This window comes from Anopheles coluzzii, chromosome 3 (assembly GCF_943734685.1).
Source record: "Anopheles coluzzii chromosome 3, AcolN3, whole genome shotgun sequence".
NCBI classification, from domain to species: Eukaryota; Metazoa; Arthropoda; class Insecta; order Diptera; family Culicidae; genus Anopheles; species Anopheles coluzzii.
Window position 1 is genome coordinate 87556086 of NC_064671.1, and position 18351 is coordinate 87574436.

An 18351-nucleotide genomic window follows, 5' to 3' on the forward strand; every position below is an offset into this window, starting at 1 on the left:
CGAGAAAGCATAAGCGACTCCCACCCATTTCGTGCAGTGAGTTCGAGTCGAGTGTTGAACCTATATTGATCCGACCCAACTGGAACTCGCAGCACCAACGGTTCGAAGTCGCTTATGCTCTCTCGCACCTACTCATCATTCGGGTCGACCCGAACTCGCTGCAACCACGGGTCGGAATGAACCCACCTTGGCCCGACTCGTTGCACCAACGGGTTGAACTGCTCCGACTCGGTAGGTTCGAGTCGACCCGCCCATCACTAGATAGAGAGGACCAGATGGACATTCCCCGACTGATTTCGCTTCTGAATCCTCGTATTTCAATTCAAGGGCTGATTCTAATTCCGGAGCAAATTTCATTTATGGAGTTAGTCCTGATTCCGTGACCGGTGCATATTGTGATTCCAAGGTCGAATCCGATTCTGGTGCCGATTCTGGAGCCGATTCTAATTCCGATAACGGAATCGATTCCGCAGCCGACTCGGGAATCGGCCCTGGAGTAAACTCCAAAATCGGCTCCGGAATCGGAATCGATTCCAGCGTCGGAATCGGCTCCGTAATTGATTCCGGACGCGTGATTGTTTTATTATGAAAGGAAAGGAACTATTTTAATGTTTAAAAATAATGGCACAAATTCTCCTTATTTGCTTGTAGGTTTGGCTCAACTTCTCTACGATTTATATAAACGACTGAAGACATATTTTTTGCGATTTTTTTTAAATTTCGAATTTATGCTAAAACAAATAAAACAATATCATCACGGGTACCCTAGGGACCTCCGGCATTGAGGCACGTGCCAGAGAATAGAAAAATATACTAAAATTGGCGATCTGAAGCTGCTTGAGATTCGGTACGCTCTACGTACGCATTCCGTACTTTATTTTTTAGCTAATCTTATCAACTCCCCATTAGAACTCTATTCCGAACAATTAAACAAATTCGACCTCGTCCGTACAATCAATTTGTATAAAAAATGTGAAAGGTTTAAACAGCAACTACAAAAACGGTTGCCACATTCACACCATACTGATAAGATGAAAAATAAAGAAATGTTTCGTTTCTCTTTCTTCTGTTTCTGAGTTCATATTTAACAGGCTGAATTCAAAAAGGAAAAGTTAAATTATACGATTTTGAGGTATTTTTATGAGATAGTCGAATTAATCTCTTGCCACTTCATGTAACAAGAAAGGAACCAACACAATCATTTGATCATGCTCTCCAGACAAGTTTCGGTCCATTCAAGTTGACCGATTAAAAGGAATTATCTATCCATTGCTTCCGAGACTCCGAATCGTATTGAACCGCACAGTCTCCCGAATGCTTCGCACAAAGATAAGCACCGAATCATTGTGCAAACAAATTATTTGCTAATGCTCTTTCTCTCCCCCACCCTCTGGACACCACTTGAGCGATAATGAAGGTGGCGCGCCAATTGCACGCAGCGACGGCCGCATGATCATTCCGTCGTTTGCGCTGTACTGAGACGCGGGTACGGTTGTGGCGCTTGCGTGTGATACCCAGCTACACTGCTACACCGGCATGGGGAAAGATGACCGAGAATCTCAACCATCGGCGGTGCCGTACGATCGACTGCTTCCCGATGCCGGATCAACAGGTAGAGTAAACCGCATCACCCATGCTTGAGTTTTTCCCTTTCCGCGATCTTCGTTTCACTCCATGCTCTACCCGTAAGAAGTGGAGAAATTACTGTAAACAGAGCGTTATTTTGTTTTACCACTGATACATTCTCACCATCCCTACCGAACCCCTTTCAACACGACAGCTGATTTACTGGGTGCGCAACAAAACAACCACGACGCAGCAACAGCAGCAGCGGCGACGGCAGGAGTTGTCGCAAGCCCCCGTGAGATAAGACAAACGCGTCATCCAGTCTACGGTACGTATCAGAACGGCGCACGGCACGCCACCAGTATGGGCGGGGAAGAGCCGGAAGGAACCAGCGCAGAACACGAGCAACTGTTTGCCGACTACCGGGACGACGACGAGAACGACGAGCGCAAGGATTCGATCGACGAAACGACCGTCACCGGCGAGGGGATGATGGATCGTGCAAAACGGAACACCAGCAATCGGAACGCGAACAACCGGACAGTGGAGCGTAATGCCACGTTCAGCAGGAAGCTAGTGCTTGCCAATGTGCTGATCAATGTGCTTATGTTTGGTGTGGCCGGGTTCATCACCTATCATTGCTTCAACCATGCGATGGTGCTGTTCTCCTGGCACCCAACGTTCATGTCCATTGGGGTAAGCCGATCGTGACTGTGCGCGTGTGTTTGTTCGTAATGTTTGCATGTTTTACAAACGATCTTCAACCTCTTCCAGTACCTGATCCTCATGTCCCAGGCCGTGCTGACAATGTCCGGAACGAACTACTTCACCCACCGCTGCCAGCATCGCACGAAGGTGTTCCTGCACTGGCTGCTGCAGGCCGTGGCCGGCGTACTCATCTCGATCGCGTCCGTGTGCATCTTCCTCAACAAGGTACGGCTCGGCAAGCCCCACTTCCAGACGCTGCACGGTATCTTCGGGCTGGTGACGCTGTGCCTCACGCTCGTATCGATCGCCGGTGGCGTTACAACGAAGTATGCGTTTCAGCTGCGCCACTATATGCGCCCGATCTACAGCAAGCTCGGGCACGGTATCGTGGGCACGGTGTCCTACCTGCTCGCCACTGTCACGATCTCGCTGGGCGTTTATTCGCGCTGGTTCCAGGAGGACAACGATGCCAACGTGCGGCTAACGCTGGTGATAGCGATCGGTACGGTCGCGCTGTATGTGATCGTTACCCCAATTGCCAACACGGTGCAGCGAATCCGCACGGCCGTGCGGACCACGCTTTAAGCGCACACACACAGCATAGCTTAAGTTATAAGACCTGGGAAATTAAAAATTTCCTTTCTCATCCATTTGAAAGACACCGTGACGAAAGCAATAATAAAAATGTTACGTACAACTTTATTCGTCCTTCGCTTTCGGCGTTTGTTTCGATTGTCCTCCGGGATGGTCCTCGTGCTCCTTTTCCTCTGAGCCGCCTATGATTAGCAGCAAACCGGCCAGCACCAGTGCCGTGCCAAGCCACCAGAGCAAGCTGCTCTGCTCGTTGAATAGCACCGTACCGAGGAGGGCCTGCAAAAGGAAGGAGCAATTAAATCCGAGTGGCCTTCTTCCCCCCCTTCTTTTTGGGCGGCCAAGCTCTCACCGAAGCGACATAATTAGTGGCGGCACTGGCCAGCGATGCCCGCAGCGTCGACCCGGATCCAGCGTGCAGTGCTTTGACGAAGAATCGCCACACGCAACCGTTGAGCAGGACCATGGTCAGGAGGCATACAGCCTGAACGAGGGTTTCTCCTGCTGGCAGCTAAGAGAGCGGAAAAGAGATGGATCGCGCGAAAGTTAGCAAGACGACCAGTGCGTTTGATTCAGTTGTAAAGGTGTACATCATCGTTCGGAAAGTTTATTCTATGAAATGGTTTGCAGAAATTATGAGTATGATTAAGTTATGATATCGTCGCAGCTAGTGTTGGGAAAAAGAGCACAATTAAGTGTGCTGTGCGCACACGCACGCACATCTCAGTGTGCGGTGCACATTTCGCACTGTGCGCGCACTCCGCACTGTGCGCGCACTCCGCACTGTGCGCGCACTCCGCACTTTTCGCACAGTGCGAGCACACTTCGCACGGTGCGCGCACTTTTCGCACACTCCGCACAGTGCGAGCACAGTCCGGACTTTTCGCACACTTCGCACATTGCGAGCACACTTCGCACAGTGCAAGCTTAACTTGCATCACTTTGCACTGTGCGAGCACACTTCGTACCATGGTGGTACGTACACAAAGACCACGACCACACGACCAGTGTCAGCTTTTTCTCTTAGAGTTCATTTACTCAGCCATCGGGGTTGTCTAACAGTGGATGAACTTGGCGAACACCTGACCTCTTCAAGCCCAACCCCCCCCCCCCCCCCCCCCCCCACTCCGTCCGCACATCCACGATGGCTATTATTGGTCCCAACAGAAAGCATGTGTAGATCCATGCAAATATTGGAAACTCCATCGATTTGACATACACCTGTTTCGAATCCTTTAAAGGGTATAGACAATATTTTTTTCAATCTAAGAGCCCCCTTCTACGCTGCACTTCATTCCTCGCTCTTCTTTTCCACCCTTTTACGCATGGCAAAAGCGCAGAACGCTGAAACACGCGCGCACTGCTGAAATCAATACAATTTAATCATCGTTGGCCCAAGGCATTGGGTAGAGCGAGAAACAACATAATTCTTTGCAAGTGTGGATGGCCGGTACACGAGCACACCGAAACCGCGCGGAGACATTTGCTGCGAGAATCGAATGCACAGAACGCTGCGCTTGACCACCATCGAAAACCAGTTACACAAACACAAGGATACAACACACCCAGACAAAAATTTAAAGGCCCCGAAACACAATATCAACACAGCGGTCCGTAGCCGAAGAAATTATCAGGAAAAATCGGCTGACATCAAGCACGCGTTTCTTTAAAACAACTATGAACTGTGAAGGTCGTAGGTAAACGACGCTCCAGTGGGTTGAGGTTTCTCTTGAATTTGGCTGAGATGAAACGTGTCTGTGCTTGTACTCGGAGCCACCGCTTTGCGATTGTGCAATAAAACAGACAGCTGGTTTCACGCGAAAACTGCTATTCGCGTCGCAGGCTTGCAAAAATTACAATTTTCACTCGGAGCCCTAGTCAAATTTTGTGATTAACTGAAGAGAAGGGGACATGGGACAGGGCGAGAGGGGGGGGGGGGGGGGGGCGATGGGCATGGGTGTGGTATGAATGTGTGCAAGCGATTTATGGATCTTTGATTCGCCCCGACTTGAACTCGTTGCACCAACGGATCGGAGTCGCTAATGCTAACTGATGCTAATGCTTAAAGGCGGTTTGTCAAAATATGCTCAGTACTACACCACCTGACTTCCTGTAACATGGTACGAAGTGTACTCGCACAGTACGAAGTGTACTCGCACAGTACAAAGTACAAAGCACTGCACGAAATTTGCGAAACATGCTTGCACTGTGCGAAGTGTGCGAAAAGTGTGGAGTGTGCTCGCACTGTGAGAAGTGTGCGAAAAGTCCGGACTGTGCTCACACTGTGCGAAAAGTGCGCGCACTGAGCGGAGTGTGCGAAAAGTGCCCGCACTGTGCGAAGTGTGCGAAAAGTGCGAAGTGCGCGCACTGTGCGAAAAGTGCGAAGTGCGCGCACTGTGCGAAAAGTGCGAAGTGCGCGCACTGTGCGAAGTGTGCTCGCACAGTACAAAGTGTGCTGTGCAGTGCGTACAATGAGGTGTGCTGTGCGCACAGTGCGCACTCGCGCACAATGCCCAACACTAGTCGCAGCGCTTGTCGACGGTAAAGGGTGCTACAGGTTCGAGAAATGGGATAAGAAAATGCGGATTCGGGAGATTGGGTTAGTAACGCACACAGTAGATCTTACTATCTATTACGTTAAAATATTATTTTACAATTCTTTATCTCGATCCATCTTCAATTAGCTTGTACCTAGGTGTATATACTATTTCATTCACATTATTTACTATTGCCCTAACAGCTACTATTGCGCCTAGAGCTGACCTCTCCAATTCATGCCTTCTAGCAGCTCCCTGCACTTTGCGTCTTCGAACTAATCGAGAGTTGTGTTTGAACTTCCTATTCCCTACACATTCCTGTTTCAACTGCATCAACTGCAAACAGACACAATATACAATAAAAAACGTACAAATCCCCGCGGCGGTGGAACCGATGTGAGATATTTACGTATTGAGAATGCCGTCGATCAGCTGCAGGATGCCAATTTTCAGCTTGCGCTTCTGCTCCATCGTCATCGTCTGTATGTCGGGCACCAGGCTCTGGAAGAAGTTGTGATCCGCATCGGTCGCCAGCGTCGACGTGCTCGGAATGAAGGTAAAGTGGGGCGGGACCTGCGTTTGCAGCTGCGGCTGGGCCGCAAGCGTCTGGTGCGCCGGCGGCTGCTGATGGTGCAGCGTTTGGGACGTGATCGGGTTGGAGGTGTAGCAGGGCATCGGGATGCTGGCCGGTTGCATCGGGGTGTTGGTGATGGTGAAGAACTGGCGCTGCGCCACAAGGTCCCGCTTCGAATCGTTGGCCACCGACTGGAGCGTGCTGCCGGTTTCGATCGGGCTTACCGCCCCGACGCTGGTCTGGGAAAGGCGCGGCTGCTTAACCGGTGGCGCGGTAATGATTTCGTACGTCGTCGTCGTGTTGGCCGCACTGGTGCTGTCCGTGTGTAGCACTTCTTGGTGCTGCTGCTGCTGGTCGGTGATGGTTGACGCTTCCTGCCCGATCGGCATTATCTTGATCGACTGCAGTATGCTGTCCTTGATCTGCTCGCTGTGATCCTCCTCCGGCACCGTGATCGTTTCAATCTCATGCGGCTCCTCCTCGTCCTCGTCCTCGTCCTCCTCCTCGTTTTTGCTCATCGATTCGCTTTCGCCCTTCGTCCAGGTCGGCTCGTCCTGCTCGTAGGTGCTCGTTTCCTCCCGCGCCTTCAGGTACGGCAGCACGAACTGCATGTGGCTGTACAGGTAGTAGGGCTTCCGGCGCGCCTGGTCGGGGTTGTCGCGCACCGACTTCTGGTAGCGGGTCATGCAGCAGCGCAGATTGCGCCACCGCTTCTTGCATGTGTCCACCCCTTCGCCGACCGCGTCCGAGACAGCCTGCCAGGCCCGCTCCTGCAGCGTCTGCTGCTTGTAGTCGGGATTGCTCGAGTCGAACAGGCAGGGATGCTTTTTCACCTCCCATACGAACGTGATGTTGAAGGACTGGTCCTCCGGGCTGATTTTGGTCGGTCCCATGTTGCTGTGCTAGTGTTCCCTGCCAGCTCGCCCAGTGTCCCCCGCGCGCCTTGCTGCTCCGTCAATCGGGTGATTGGAACCGAACAAAAAACGGCCACTCCAAAAACAACCTGCCTGAAAGAGCGTATTTTTCTTCGGGGGATGCAACACACAACACAAGCGTTCTTTTGACCGCACGCACCCTTCCCACTACCCCTACGCCGTACCAGCCATTGTGTGTTTTCTTTTCCCTATGGCGCCAGCATAGCTGTCAAAGTAGGTGCGACGTAAACAGAGCCATTTGACAGCTGCAAATCTCTTTCTCGGAAATTAGGGATTTATGTTTAGGGGTGGTTTTCACGCGAAAGGGTGTCTTTGTGTGTTTTAAACCAGTGAGAGAATAGTGCCAGTACGAGCAAAGGTTCCTTCCGAGTGCTTACCGCGGTGAGTCCAGCATGTTCCAGCAGGCGGCCACTGTTGGCGGTCAACTTGCCAAACAGACTTGCAAATGAGGCACACAGTCCAGCGATTACAGCGTAGTACGGTCGTTCCTGCTCCATTTTGGTCACGTTTGGCACAGCAAAAGAAAATGGGAAATCTTTTAAGCAACACACGCAAAACTACACTGGAAGTACAAGTGCAATGAAGTGTTTGCCGACTTCCAAAGTGGGCGATGACATTTATTGGATTTTTTTCTTTGCATGTTTACTGTAATTATTGCACCGACTAAAGCATCTCATTAATCTACATAAATCTAATTACTTTGTAGAGTGTTTGTAAAAAGCAAAAACATAACAAAAATCACTTTTTCTGTTAATTTTCTCAACAGAAACATAATTTGCCCACCGCAATTGACGACTTTTATGGGAAAGAAAATTGCTTCGATACAAAATGTTTTCAAGCAAGCAGTTTTGACAGTTGCAATAATTCCGTTGAATTTTTCGAATCGCCGTTTGGCTGTGTGCGTGTCCATTTTAATCACCCGTTCGCAATACGGTACGTTGGCAGGGCGAACTGACCCGTGCGCCAGAAAGAGAAGCGTTTGCAAGCGATGTGTGTGTGTGGCAACTAGAGAAAATACACACACACACGCACGCACGCGCACGCAATCGATGGCCCGTATTCGTCAGCAGCGCCATCATCAGCAGCCAGCAGGCGTTTTTCCGCAGAGAGCGAGCTACAGCAAAGAAGTGTCGCGAAAAGACGTCGTCGTCGTCGTCGTCGATTTCGCTTGAAAATTTTCCACCCCGTTTAACCATTCACCCCCCTACTCCCCCGTACGGAGCACATCGCGGTGCGCGAACGTGTACGTGTTGTGTTTGTTGCGTTGTGAGCTGCAATAGTATTTAGCAGAAGAAAGGTGATCATCCCTTAAAATTCAATCCAAGTACCAGCAATAGAGCGAAGGTGGAGGCAGTAGAGGCTGCTGCTCGCTTTTTTTGCAGAAAAGTTTCGCAGGTGAACAACGAGACGTGTGCGTGTGTGTGTGTGCGTACGTGTGTGGCGTTGTTATGTGCAACACATCGCCAGAGCATTGCCTAAATCATCCCTCCGGGTTTCGCAGGGAGTCCCTCTGCAACCATAATTATTACGCCCAGCATCGATCGATCGTTCTTCGCTGAATTGCTTTGTGTGTGGGGCTGTGTTCGTCTTCTTTTTGCTAGTGGCGAGCGTTCGCTGCTCCCTTATTAGTGTGAGACCACCCCCATGTGTCCGTGTGTGTGTGTGCGCGACAAATTGTGAGTCAAGGTGAAATTTGTGTGCGAGAAAAGTAGGAAAAAAAAGAATATCCCTAACCCAGCGCCACCTTTCTTCCACACCATCCTCCTGCCTCCCCAAGAAACCCTACAGCGTCACGGCAAGTTGTGGGTCATTTTTGTGTGCGTGTGCGTTTGAGTGAGTGTGTGTGTGGCATGTGTGTAAGGTGTGCGTTATCCTCCTCTTTGTGTGTGCAGTGTGCGACGAAAATTGTGTGAAAGCAACCTTGCGACTGTGTGTGCGTGTGTCTGCACACACATTCACACACATAGTCAACTATACAGACACACTTACATACACACAAACACACACACTTTACGTACGCAACACTGCCCAAACGGAACTTGCGTTGAAAAAGGACACCGGACACAAGATCACTCTCCTCCCCGTGCCAGGAGTCATCGTACCCCGTACTGTCCTGTGAGGTGAAACAATCGCAATTAAATATCCCCCCTCTCCCTTTCCCCCATTTCATCATTTGCTGTAGGTCATCGCACCGTGGGAAAAAAGCCAACAGTCCAGACAGAGGCAGCAGTGTAGCCATCCAACAGTTCTTCTCAAAAAAAAGGGAAAACAATAACCTTCCTTCGATGAACTCAGTGTGTAAGTAGCTTCTTTAAATGTCAGTTTAAATCACTCTTTTTTCACTCTTTTCGGTCCGAAACCAAATCGCTCCACCTGAAAACTAGCCCCCGACGAGACAAACTATTATCGATCTATCGACCGAAAACAGTGAACATTTATAGAGAGAATTTGAACGAAACGCGAACACGAAGCCTCTGAAGGGGCTGAAGGGGATCCCGCCAGCAAGACGAACAAAGATGGCAGAGAGCAGCAGCAGCATTTGCGGGGGAGAAGTGACTGGTGGCTCTCTGCGGGGCAAAACGCACAATGAATGGCTACTTCGATGCGAGGAAGCGACAAAAAAGACAAAAATGGCCATCGCGGACAAGTAGGTCGTGTGTGTATGGTGCAAAAGCATCAGTCATCGCCCGTTATCAATGGAACGAATATATGGGAAAGTTTCTATCACCATATTCTAATCAGAGACAAAACGCGACAAAACGGTGCCGACGCGGTGGCTTCAAGATCCAATTTACGCCAGTCAATTTCATACGGTAGTGTGTGTGTGTGCGAATATTTTCGCTGTTACTGTTTTTTCAAAGCGAAACTGATTAGGGGCAGCACAGCACACACAAAAAAAGGTGACGGATATGAACCCAAACCGTAGCGCACCGTGTTTATATGGCTGCTCTTGTGCAATGGTGTGTGTTGAACAGGTGTGTGTGTGTGTTTTGGCTGTTTTACGCACAGTAAACCAATGACGGGGTATCCCTTCCTTTTGTGCTTCAGCTCATTGTTACGCCTACACTTGCTGCGCACACACACATCCACACATTCGCACGCAAACATACTGATACAAAACACGCAATAATACTAAACGCCAAGGGGTAGTTTGGCTGTCAAAATTTAACCCCCGCTCAAACTACTACCGTGACAGGGAGTCACCACCCCCCAATCCACCCTCCCTCAGGGAAAAAGGAATCGATTTTTCTCGATTGGTATTGACAAAAAAAGGGGTTTTCGCACGGTGTCCGTGCATCAGGAGGAGGTGTCCTTGGAAGGACAAATGTCGTCACAAATCGGGTTTTTCTTTGCATACGCATCACAACTCTTTGCTAGGCGTGGTGTGTGAGTGTGTGCGCAACTATCGAACATCTTGTTGCATAATTTAAATCGCTTACAATCAATTCATTTGTCGTGTGCTTGCTCCGGTGCCCATAACGTGCGACTATCTCCATCATCTGGAATACTCCAGAGACGCATGAATGGTGGACAGTGTGTGTGTGTGTGCTTGTGTGCAGAACCAATTAACAGCTGTGTTGTGTTGCCTGCTGTCGTCACGTTTTTGTCCGAGTGAAACAAATACTTTGCCAATGTGTGTGTGTGTGTGGGTGGGTGAGGGTGTAACGCGTCAAGTGCATCTTTTGCTGCAGTGTGCGGTAGTTTCTCTTGTGGTTTAAAAATATCGTACAAGGTAAAGGGTACTCGTGGGTGGGGGGTGATGGTTTGATGATGACACATCGATACGGCCGTATAGGAACTGCTGCCCCGGGTGGGTGGATAGAATGCACTCTCGGCGACTGTCATATGACTTTGACGTGTACACACATGCGTTTGCTCTTGCCTTTCGTTTGGGACTCTCGTGGTGTGTGTGTTGCGAGCTTGGGGCAGACACAATGACGCGCGATTTTTGGATGTTTATGCAAAATATTTCCTTTATACACACACAAAAACATGAAACCGAGTTGTTGGCGGAGATCTCCGTCAGCATCTTTTTCTTGAACAGGTGAGAGAGTTGGTTGAGTTTCGCTCTCGAACTTTTTGCTCCCCCCGTTTGGTATTGTGTGAGTAATCATTCCCGGCGGAAAAGGAGCATGCGTATCCCTCCAAAAGTCTCGAGCCATCATCCACCCCCCCCCCCCCCCCCACTTTCGCTTTGTTTTCTTTTGCAATGACGCAATTATGCAGGACGGCAAAAAGACAAAAAATAACGCGACGGACAACAGACAAACACTGCTCCGGACACAAACCGGAAAAGACATCAAAATTCCGACCAAAATTGGTTGTGTTTCGTGCGTGTGTGTGTGTTTAAGAGACAGACCGGTTTTCGTGGGGGGGGGACCTTGTTTGCTGATAGTGCAAAAATCCACCCTCACCCTTGAAAGCTCAAATTTCTGTTCCCCAAAAAAACAAAGCCTACCAGCGGCGGTTGACCTTGCCTTGTAGGCGGATTGTGTGAAGTGTGCCCGCGGGGTCTGACAGATAAAGCTGCTGGCGGCTCTGACATCATACGCGGACACTTTCGGGCGGTTTGGGGGGGTGGGGAAGGCACCACCAGCGCGCAGCACGCCTTTGATCGAGTTCTTCGACGCGTGCGTCCCACGCGCATCAACTGCGCATCAAACGCGGCTGGCTGGCTGGCTGGCTGTGCGGCGCTGCGATGGCGCTTATGGGGCGGTGACGCTAATGGACGACCGGGGAGGGCTTTAAATGAAGTCATTTTGTGGTGGCGGCGGTCTGTGCTGGTGGGTGCCTTTTGGGGCGTACTGTACGCGCTCCCCGTCCTAAATGGAGCAGGTGTTTTGCTCATTAGCAAAGTAAGCAGTAGCGGGTTTTTGTTTATGGTGATGGGCAAAAGTAATGAATTTTTTTAGCGGGTAGCAGTACATGGATTAGGTGTACTTTTGTGGGGATTACCTTTTGTGGTGTTATTTATTGTCATTTTAATTTTAACCTTTTTAAATCGTCGTATGTGAAATAAGCTTCAAAAATCACCAAACTTTGTTATCAGTAGCGATATGTACTTGAGGAAGTTAAACAAATAAAGCATTCGTTCATAAACTTCGGTTGGACTTAAATTCAAAATTGAAACTTTCCACTTCGAGATGATTTGTTTTTTTGGTGCACAAAAGCGCAAACTCAAAACGTGAATAGTTTCTGGAGGAATTAAAACAGTTGATAATACTTTTTTTTAAGGAAATGTGCTGTAACATTTTAAAGGAAATGTTCAGTATCATTTTAAAGATGATAATAGGAATAAACATTTAAAATTTAAGAATGAGAAGCAGCGGCCGATACAAAATGTAAACAAAAGAACTGAGCGAGGCAATTGTTACAGGATTTTTCATCGGATTTCATGGTTGTGGGACACTTCCTTGACTCTTTTTGATGGGAAGTGAACTTCATACGATGGAAATTGGAGTCTATAGCACACTTTTTGGACAGGCTCTTTGAAAATTCCTATTGGATTTGTCCAACAAGGGTGCTACAGAGTACAATTCCCATTACATTTAGTTTAGGAGTTAATGAAGTATCACATAGCTATGCGAACTACTGGAATTACATGGTTTTCCACGAGCCTTTTTCTACTTATTTTAAATTGTCTATTCCTTAGGCATGCATTGGCCTGTATCCTAAAATGACTTTGTATTTATGGACAAAGGACGATTGATTGTAAATGTTAGAGGATGAATATATAACTGGCATGCTGTATAGTGTGTAACCAATCTCTCTATAGAACTGGCCATTAACCAGTTAGCTTTTCCTTAGTTTAATTCGTAATATTAACATTCTATGGTGCTGTCGATAAAATCGACTGAAATATCTATTTTTATTATTAATTTTAGGATCAATCAATCAAAAATTGATCAATGTGAGATCAAATAAATGTTTTTGGATTGTTTTAATCGTTAACAAGATTGTCTAGAGATGAAATAGATAATAATCAGAGTGGCCTGTATGTATACATCTTGTTTGGGTGTATGTAGTAGTCGTCTGTATCATCAGAAATAACAACTTATTGGTCGTCCAATACACGAACATGGCCATTTCTCACCCGGATGACATGACGATATCTCGATCAAACATTGTAAACCAAACAAAGCAGCATATGTTTTGTAAAGAGTAAGGCCAAGTACGTCAAAGAAAACCTCCCCTTCACCTTGTGTGTGTGTGTGTAACAACAGTACGACATTGTTAGAAGATTGCCATCAATGTTTGATGATTTCATGCGCTGCAGGTGTGTGCGTTTGTGTGTATAGGCATTTTTCCCAGCCATTATAAAATAACACCGGCACTACGGTACTGAGTATTATTGTTTTGCGACTAGCAAGCACACACATACCTGCACACCCGCACACAGATGACCTTTTGCCGATTCTCACTTTTTCGTGGCACTTTTCTCGCATTTTCCACGCGGTACAAACGGCTTTGTACGTATATGTTTTAGTGCGAAAAGATAGAAAGTGAACGTAAAAAGAAGAAGAGTTAAACACACAATTCGATTATTGTTAAGCAGCAATCCCATCAATACCGCATGCGTAGGAGTTGATTGTGTTTCTATGTTTGTCTCCTCGGTGTGTATTAAAAATTTAGAATATGCACACATGGATGGAGCAAGGTAAAAGTGCAATACAGTAAGGGGGGGGAGTAAGCAGTTTGACGTTTGTATGGTTTCCCTTTCTCTCCGTGGAGAAACAACAGAGAGCGAGGGAGAGAGAGAGAGAGAGAAGCAAAAGAGAGGTTTATCCGCCACATAGCTAGCTCTGCATATTCCCGGTGGGGTTTTGTGTTGCACACCGACGCTGGGTGTTTGTTGGGGCAGGTGAGAAAAACCCTCCAAACCCTCCAAACACTGAGAGCGCGCCGTGTGAGCATGTGCGTCGTAGTGTAGTACCCCCCTCGTAGTCGAGGTGGGCCGTTTTTTGAGAAAGCGAGCTTTCCTTTGCAGGCTCTGCATTCCTCTTCATTGCGTTTTCACGCGTTGCCGAGTGCGGTACAACAACGACGACAACGACGGTACGAGAGAGAGAGGAAAGCAGCCTTTCGGGCCGCTTCAAAATTCGAGTTTGGACAAACGACCACGAAGACGACAACCATTGAGAAAACCTTCTTCAGCAAGCAAAGTAAAGACAAAGTTAAAAACAAAATACAATCGTTAAAGTCTAGCCTAGTTGTGTTACGCGTACGCTGTTACACGCGGTTGTGTGTGTGCGCGCGTGTGTGTAGATCGTTTTCGCCGTTTTTTTTGCCAAATCGGTCGACCTTCTCGCGTAACCAAAAAGCACAACCAGCAGTGTTCCCCCTCGCTGTGGTGTCTGGGTAGTGTTTCACCCTTCACCTCCCCACAGGCTGCTGGTGCCCGTGTTTTGGAGTGTACGTCCGACGGACGGAGTTCCAATACAGTTGAAAGTTTTCCGGCACGTTGCGTTTTTCTTTCCGTTTTTCCAGGGTTGGGGGGGGGGGGGGGGGCTAATTTTTTGCCTCCCGCGTGCTGTGTAATTCGTAACCCTGCGTGGTGTAGCGGCCCCCCGCGGGATTGTGTCACTGAAACACAACACCCCCATGGTGGTGATTCTGTATTGTTCCAGCGTTTCCAGTGCAATAAGGCCGCGCTGGGTGGCGATTCGGAAGGAAAAATCGATTCGCCGCCGCTCTTGTTGCTGTGTGGAAAATCCACCCCAGCTTGATATGTGACAGTGTGTTTGATGATTGCTATCGCAAAGGAGAAGCAGAAGGCGGTCAAACAGCGGTAAAAGTGTCCATGAGAAAGAGTTATTTTGAGACGGGGTTTTTGCAACACTAAAGCTCCACAGTGAAGTGTTTTAAAGAAATAGCAAATGTGTGTTTGTGTTCAAAAAGCAAAAAGAGCAAAAACCCTCGGAAAAGGCGGCGGCGGTGGCTGCTGCCCCTTTACCATGTGATTATTTGCACCCATCTCTGCCCTTTTGCTGTGGCTAACTTGTGAATTTCAAAGCGTGTGTTGGTTGCTGCTCAAAGTGGTCTCTTTTCCCATACGGTGTAGCTAGTGATTTCTGCCACATCATCATCTCCCCCCCCTTATTGTTGCCTTGAGCTTGTGCTGTGTGTGTCCGCCGCAAAGACGCAAATCATTGATTTTATTCCAGCTGCTCGGGTTTGGCGGCCGCCGGTGGCTCCCGTTCGGTTGCGCGCTCCATACATGCAACTCCCGCAGCTGTGCTGGTGTGCGCATGTGTGGCTGTGAAGCAACGTGGTGTGGTGTACGGTGTTGTGTGTGGCTGTGTTGGTGCGTGGTTGCGTCGATTGCGCTCTCAGGTCGTGCCTATGACTCATGGTGAATTCTGAAGTGCACTTTTGGACCGTGAGCCTAGCGTCAGGAGAAGGAGTTGAAGTTGGCTGACGATTAGGAGGGGTTGTGCGAGGGCGTCTTGAAATCTCTCTCACTTCGACCAGCATAACTAATTTCCAATAAGTGGACGATTTGGTTGATTGGAAGCTTGAAAAAGCTGCTCAATTTGATGCCCGCCCGCCTCGCCACAACACAATTGAGCAGAATAATAGAGTCGAGAGTGGTGTGTGCCTTTGAGCTTTGAGTGGTGAGCAGAAATTGCTCATTCGAGTGAGAAAATACGGTGCGAAAGGGCTGAGATATGCTCCATGTTTTGCCGGGGAACCTCTTACGTAATTTTGTGAGAAAGGACCATATTTTAACAAAAATGTTTAAAAATTCTGTAAAAAAAAGCAAAAAACAGTTTACTTGAAAATATGGAAAATGCAGTGACACAAATTGGACTTAAATTGTACTAAATTCTGAGCCAACCAGCATCAAATAATTGGCAACGTTATATTCCGGAACCGGCCGGCATTTGTTTCGCTAAACGCTTGTGCTGCAAATTCGCTTGCCTCGGCCGGTCCTGTTATGCTCTTTTATGTTGCTCCGGTTGGCCGATTAACGAACCCCATACAAAAGACGCTCTTGCCTGCTTGCTATTCATCCCTCCCGTTTCCCGAGCTACTACATTGCGGCTTTTGCAATGGAAAATCTATTAACAGTTCTAACTCGGGATCTGTTGCTGGTTTGGTAACGGGGGAAAAGAAAACATTTTCATTTCGTCACAAAAGCGGAGTTAGTAGCTCTTGTCAAATAGAAAATTGAATTGAAAAGAAGCCAGTGGAAAACAAGTCACAAAGCAAAACGGAACAAATCCACCTTCCAAGATCACGGTCGTCCCCCGTTGCACACCACAAACAGGTTCCGTTGTGGTGCCGGCAGCAGTGTGTGCTTCTTCTCAGCCATTTTAAAAGCTTTTTTCGGATTTTGCTCCAGCTCACACCGAGAACTTTGTCCGAGAACAGTAGTGTGGAGCGATTCCGTACGGAGGTTTTCTATTTGTACGGCGGGCGTTCGTGTTCTTGCCAGTGGAGAAGTGGATGAAGCAAGAAAAAAGCGGCGTACGCGGGTGCTGTTTCATTTGAATCCAAAACATTAAGCCAGGTGGAAAACAACGGAGTCGTTGGGGTGGGGGGAGGACCGTTTTGCGTAGGTTAATGACCGGCTAGGTTGAGCGTGAATAGGAGAGGAGGGAGAGCAGGCGAAGAACAAGCAAAACAAGAAAGAGGATGGAAGCATATGGGAGTGAAGAGGCATTAATGTTGGCGCTTTGTAGGTCCGGAGGTCTTCCTATTGTGGCTGGTACACCACCACCGACCCCACCACCGTTTAATGGTCTTGCGTAATGGTGTTCGAGCTCGAACAACCTAGCTCCTCAAACCACAAAAAATTGTTGGTGGTGTGGGGTAGGCTTTTTGAAGTAGTTCCCAGAGGTTCCTGGAGCGCTCTGTCAACAGGGAATGGTTTATTTTACTGTGTTGGTCTGTGGTACACATGTTGCCATTTTTGTGCAGAAATTCGTGTTTGGTTAGAGGACGTCATTAGTTAGTTCTTCAGTTTTCTGGGAAATTAATGTCGTTAGCATCGTTGTCGTCTTTAAATTACTTTTCGTCATGTTTGTTTAGAAAATTACATTACATTACAGGGTTATCCAGGAGTTTTCATAGCTGTGGGACACTTTGTTGCCTTCTTCTTACTTGAAATGAACTTAATGTAATGGGAATTGGACTCTATAGCCCCCTTGTAGGACAAATCCAGTAGAAATGTTCAAGGAGCCTGTTCAAAATGAGTGCCATGTAGTCCAATTTCCAGCATTTGAAGTTCACTTCCCATAAGAAAGAGTCCAGGAAGTGTTCCACAACTACGAGAACTCATGAAAACCCCTGTAGAATACCACATACGCCAATTGTAAAGTTTGAATTGAACAAAACTAATTTCAATTTGGGAATAGCTCCTGGGCTATGCTTGTTGCATTAGAAAACAGACTTGAATGGACTGTGGCATCACTACAAGAAAGCACCAGAGGCAATGACAGCTAGTTTTGTTATAATAAAAATATGTTGTTACAAGTTTGAATTAGGTATTTTTAAGGTCATCTCCCTGTATACAAGTAATCAAATTACATGAACTTTTGCCTTAATTGGTAGGAATTTTGTTTGAAATCCATAAATTTAAGTCTCTATGAAATGTTGCTAAAGATACATACATATTTTTACTTTTAATTATTTGTTTGGACTTTCTATTGCTCAAATCTAAGCAATAGGCGTAAGGAAATACTTCTCCCTCTCACCCTAAATTATGATATCTTTTTAAAACACCAAGATAACCACCTGAATAATCCATCAAACGTCCCAGAAACTGTAGCACAAAGCCTCAAACAAATTTATGTCAGCCTAATTACTTGCACCAGTTTCGGACTTTTGCGCCAATCGCAATCATCAAGCAGGAAGGGGTCGCACCTTTTTCTTTGGCATCCTCCCGCACACATACACAAACGCCTTCTCTGGCCTCGAAAATTGTACTGCCATCCCATCGGTGGTGGTGACCCTATGATAATGTGGTCAAAGATGAAGTCTGTGGTTCCTGTGGACTCGCATTCTCCATCGCTCTGTCCCATTTTTAGCATCGCCTGGAGCAGCATCTTGCAGCTCAGCTCTCCGTAGCTATTTATCTTATGAGGCGGGTGGCGGCGAAGACATACTCTCGAAGACTTCAGAATAATAATCGGAATCGTGACCGATTTTTGGTGCGGCGCGGTTGTTTTTCCCCCTGTGGTCGTCTGTGCTGCAAAAGCTGCTTTGTGGAGCTTGGCGGGGCACTGTTGTTGACCTCCAATTTAGGTCGCGAGCCACATAAACTTCTCGCGAGACGGCAGAGGAGCCGAGATGAATGAGTCGCACATTTTTGTATTATTTATTTCGCTTGTCCCACAGCCAAAGGTTTGGGTTAGGTTTGGGCACAGGTAGATATGGGTAGGCACAGCGAATCAAGATCACAATCATCACAACATCGCGCGAAACATCACCACGC

The 18351-nt window shown here is 47.8% G+C and overlaps 3 protein-coding genes across 11 annotated transcripts in view; 2 read left to right on the plus strand and 1 right to left on the minus strand.

The window, feature by feature from the left end:
- Nucleotides 1-18351, plus strand: part of LOC120955008 (lissencephaly-1 homolog) — a 233112-nt gene that overhangs the window by 173294 nt on the left and 41467 nt on the right. The window contains exons 1-2 of one of the 8 annotated variants that reach the window (XM_040375452.2): nucleotides 7188-7292; nucleotides 9094-9209. The exons of 1 other annotated variant lie outside the window; for it this stretch is intronic. The gene's annotated coding sequence lies outside the window, so the exon portion shown is untranslated. Of the gene's footprint in view, nucleotides 1-7187; nucleotides 7293-7920; nucleotides 8307-9093; nucleotides 9210-13914; nucleotides 14075-18351 lie in introns of those variants that run through there. 6 more of the 8 variants (XM_040375451.2, XM_040375450.2, XM_049609816.1 and 3 more) reach the window with 6 other exon arrangements.
- LOC120955009 (uncharacterized) lies at nucleotides 1442-2958 on the plus strand. The gene is made up of 3 exons (XM_040375455.2): nucleotides 1442-1612; nucleotides 1781-2262; nucleotides 2341-2958. The coding sequence occupies exons 1-3, from the start codon at nucleotides 1537-1539 to the stop codon at nucleotides 2857-2859; spliced, it is 1077 nt and encodes a 358-aa protein (XP_040231389.2). The 5' UTR covers nucleotides 1442-1536; the 3' UTR covers nucleotides 2860-2958.
- On the minus strand, nucleotides 3232-7086 carry LOC120955011 (uncharacterized). 2 transcript variants are annotated; one of them, XM_049609819.1, is made up of 2 exons: nucleotides 5812-7086; nucleotides 3232-3376 (listed from the first exon to the last, which is right to left on the minus strand). In XM_049609819.1, exons 1-2 carry the CDS (start codon nucleotides 6867-6869, stop codon nucleotides 3334-3336), a joined length of 1101 nt encoding a protein of 366 aa, XP_049465776.1. In that variant the 5' UTR covers nucleotides 6870-7086; the 3' UTR covers nucleotides 3232-3333. The 2 variants fall into 2 exon arrangements, with proteins under 2 accessions (XP_049465776.1, XP_040231390.2); XM_040375456.2 differs by lacking the exon at nucleotides 3232-3376 and adding an exon at nucleotides 5392-5738.

Bases quoted from the DNA above. Each gene is read 5' to 3' on its own strand.
- LOC120955009 (XM_040375455.2), top strand. From the start codon at position 1,537: ATGGGGAAAGATGACCGAGAATCTCAACCATCGGCGGTGCCGTACGAT. The intron at 1,613-1,780 runs GTAGAGTAAACC...TCAACACGACAG, and splicing joins TCCCGATGCCGGATCAACAG to CTGATTTACTGGGTGCGCAA. The intron at 2,263-2,340 runs GTAAGCCGATCG...AACCTCTTCCAG, and splicing joins CAACGTTCATGTCCATTGGG to TACCTGATCCTCATGTCCCA.
- LOC120955011 (XM_049609819.1), bottom strand. From the start codon at position 6,869: ATGGGACCGACCAAAATCAGCCCGGAGGACCAGTCCTTCAACATCACG. The intron at 3,377-5,811 runs GTAAATATCTCA...CCGCTCTCTTAG, and splicing joins ATCGACGGCATTCTCAATAC to CTGCCAGCAGGAGAAACCCT.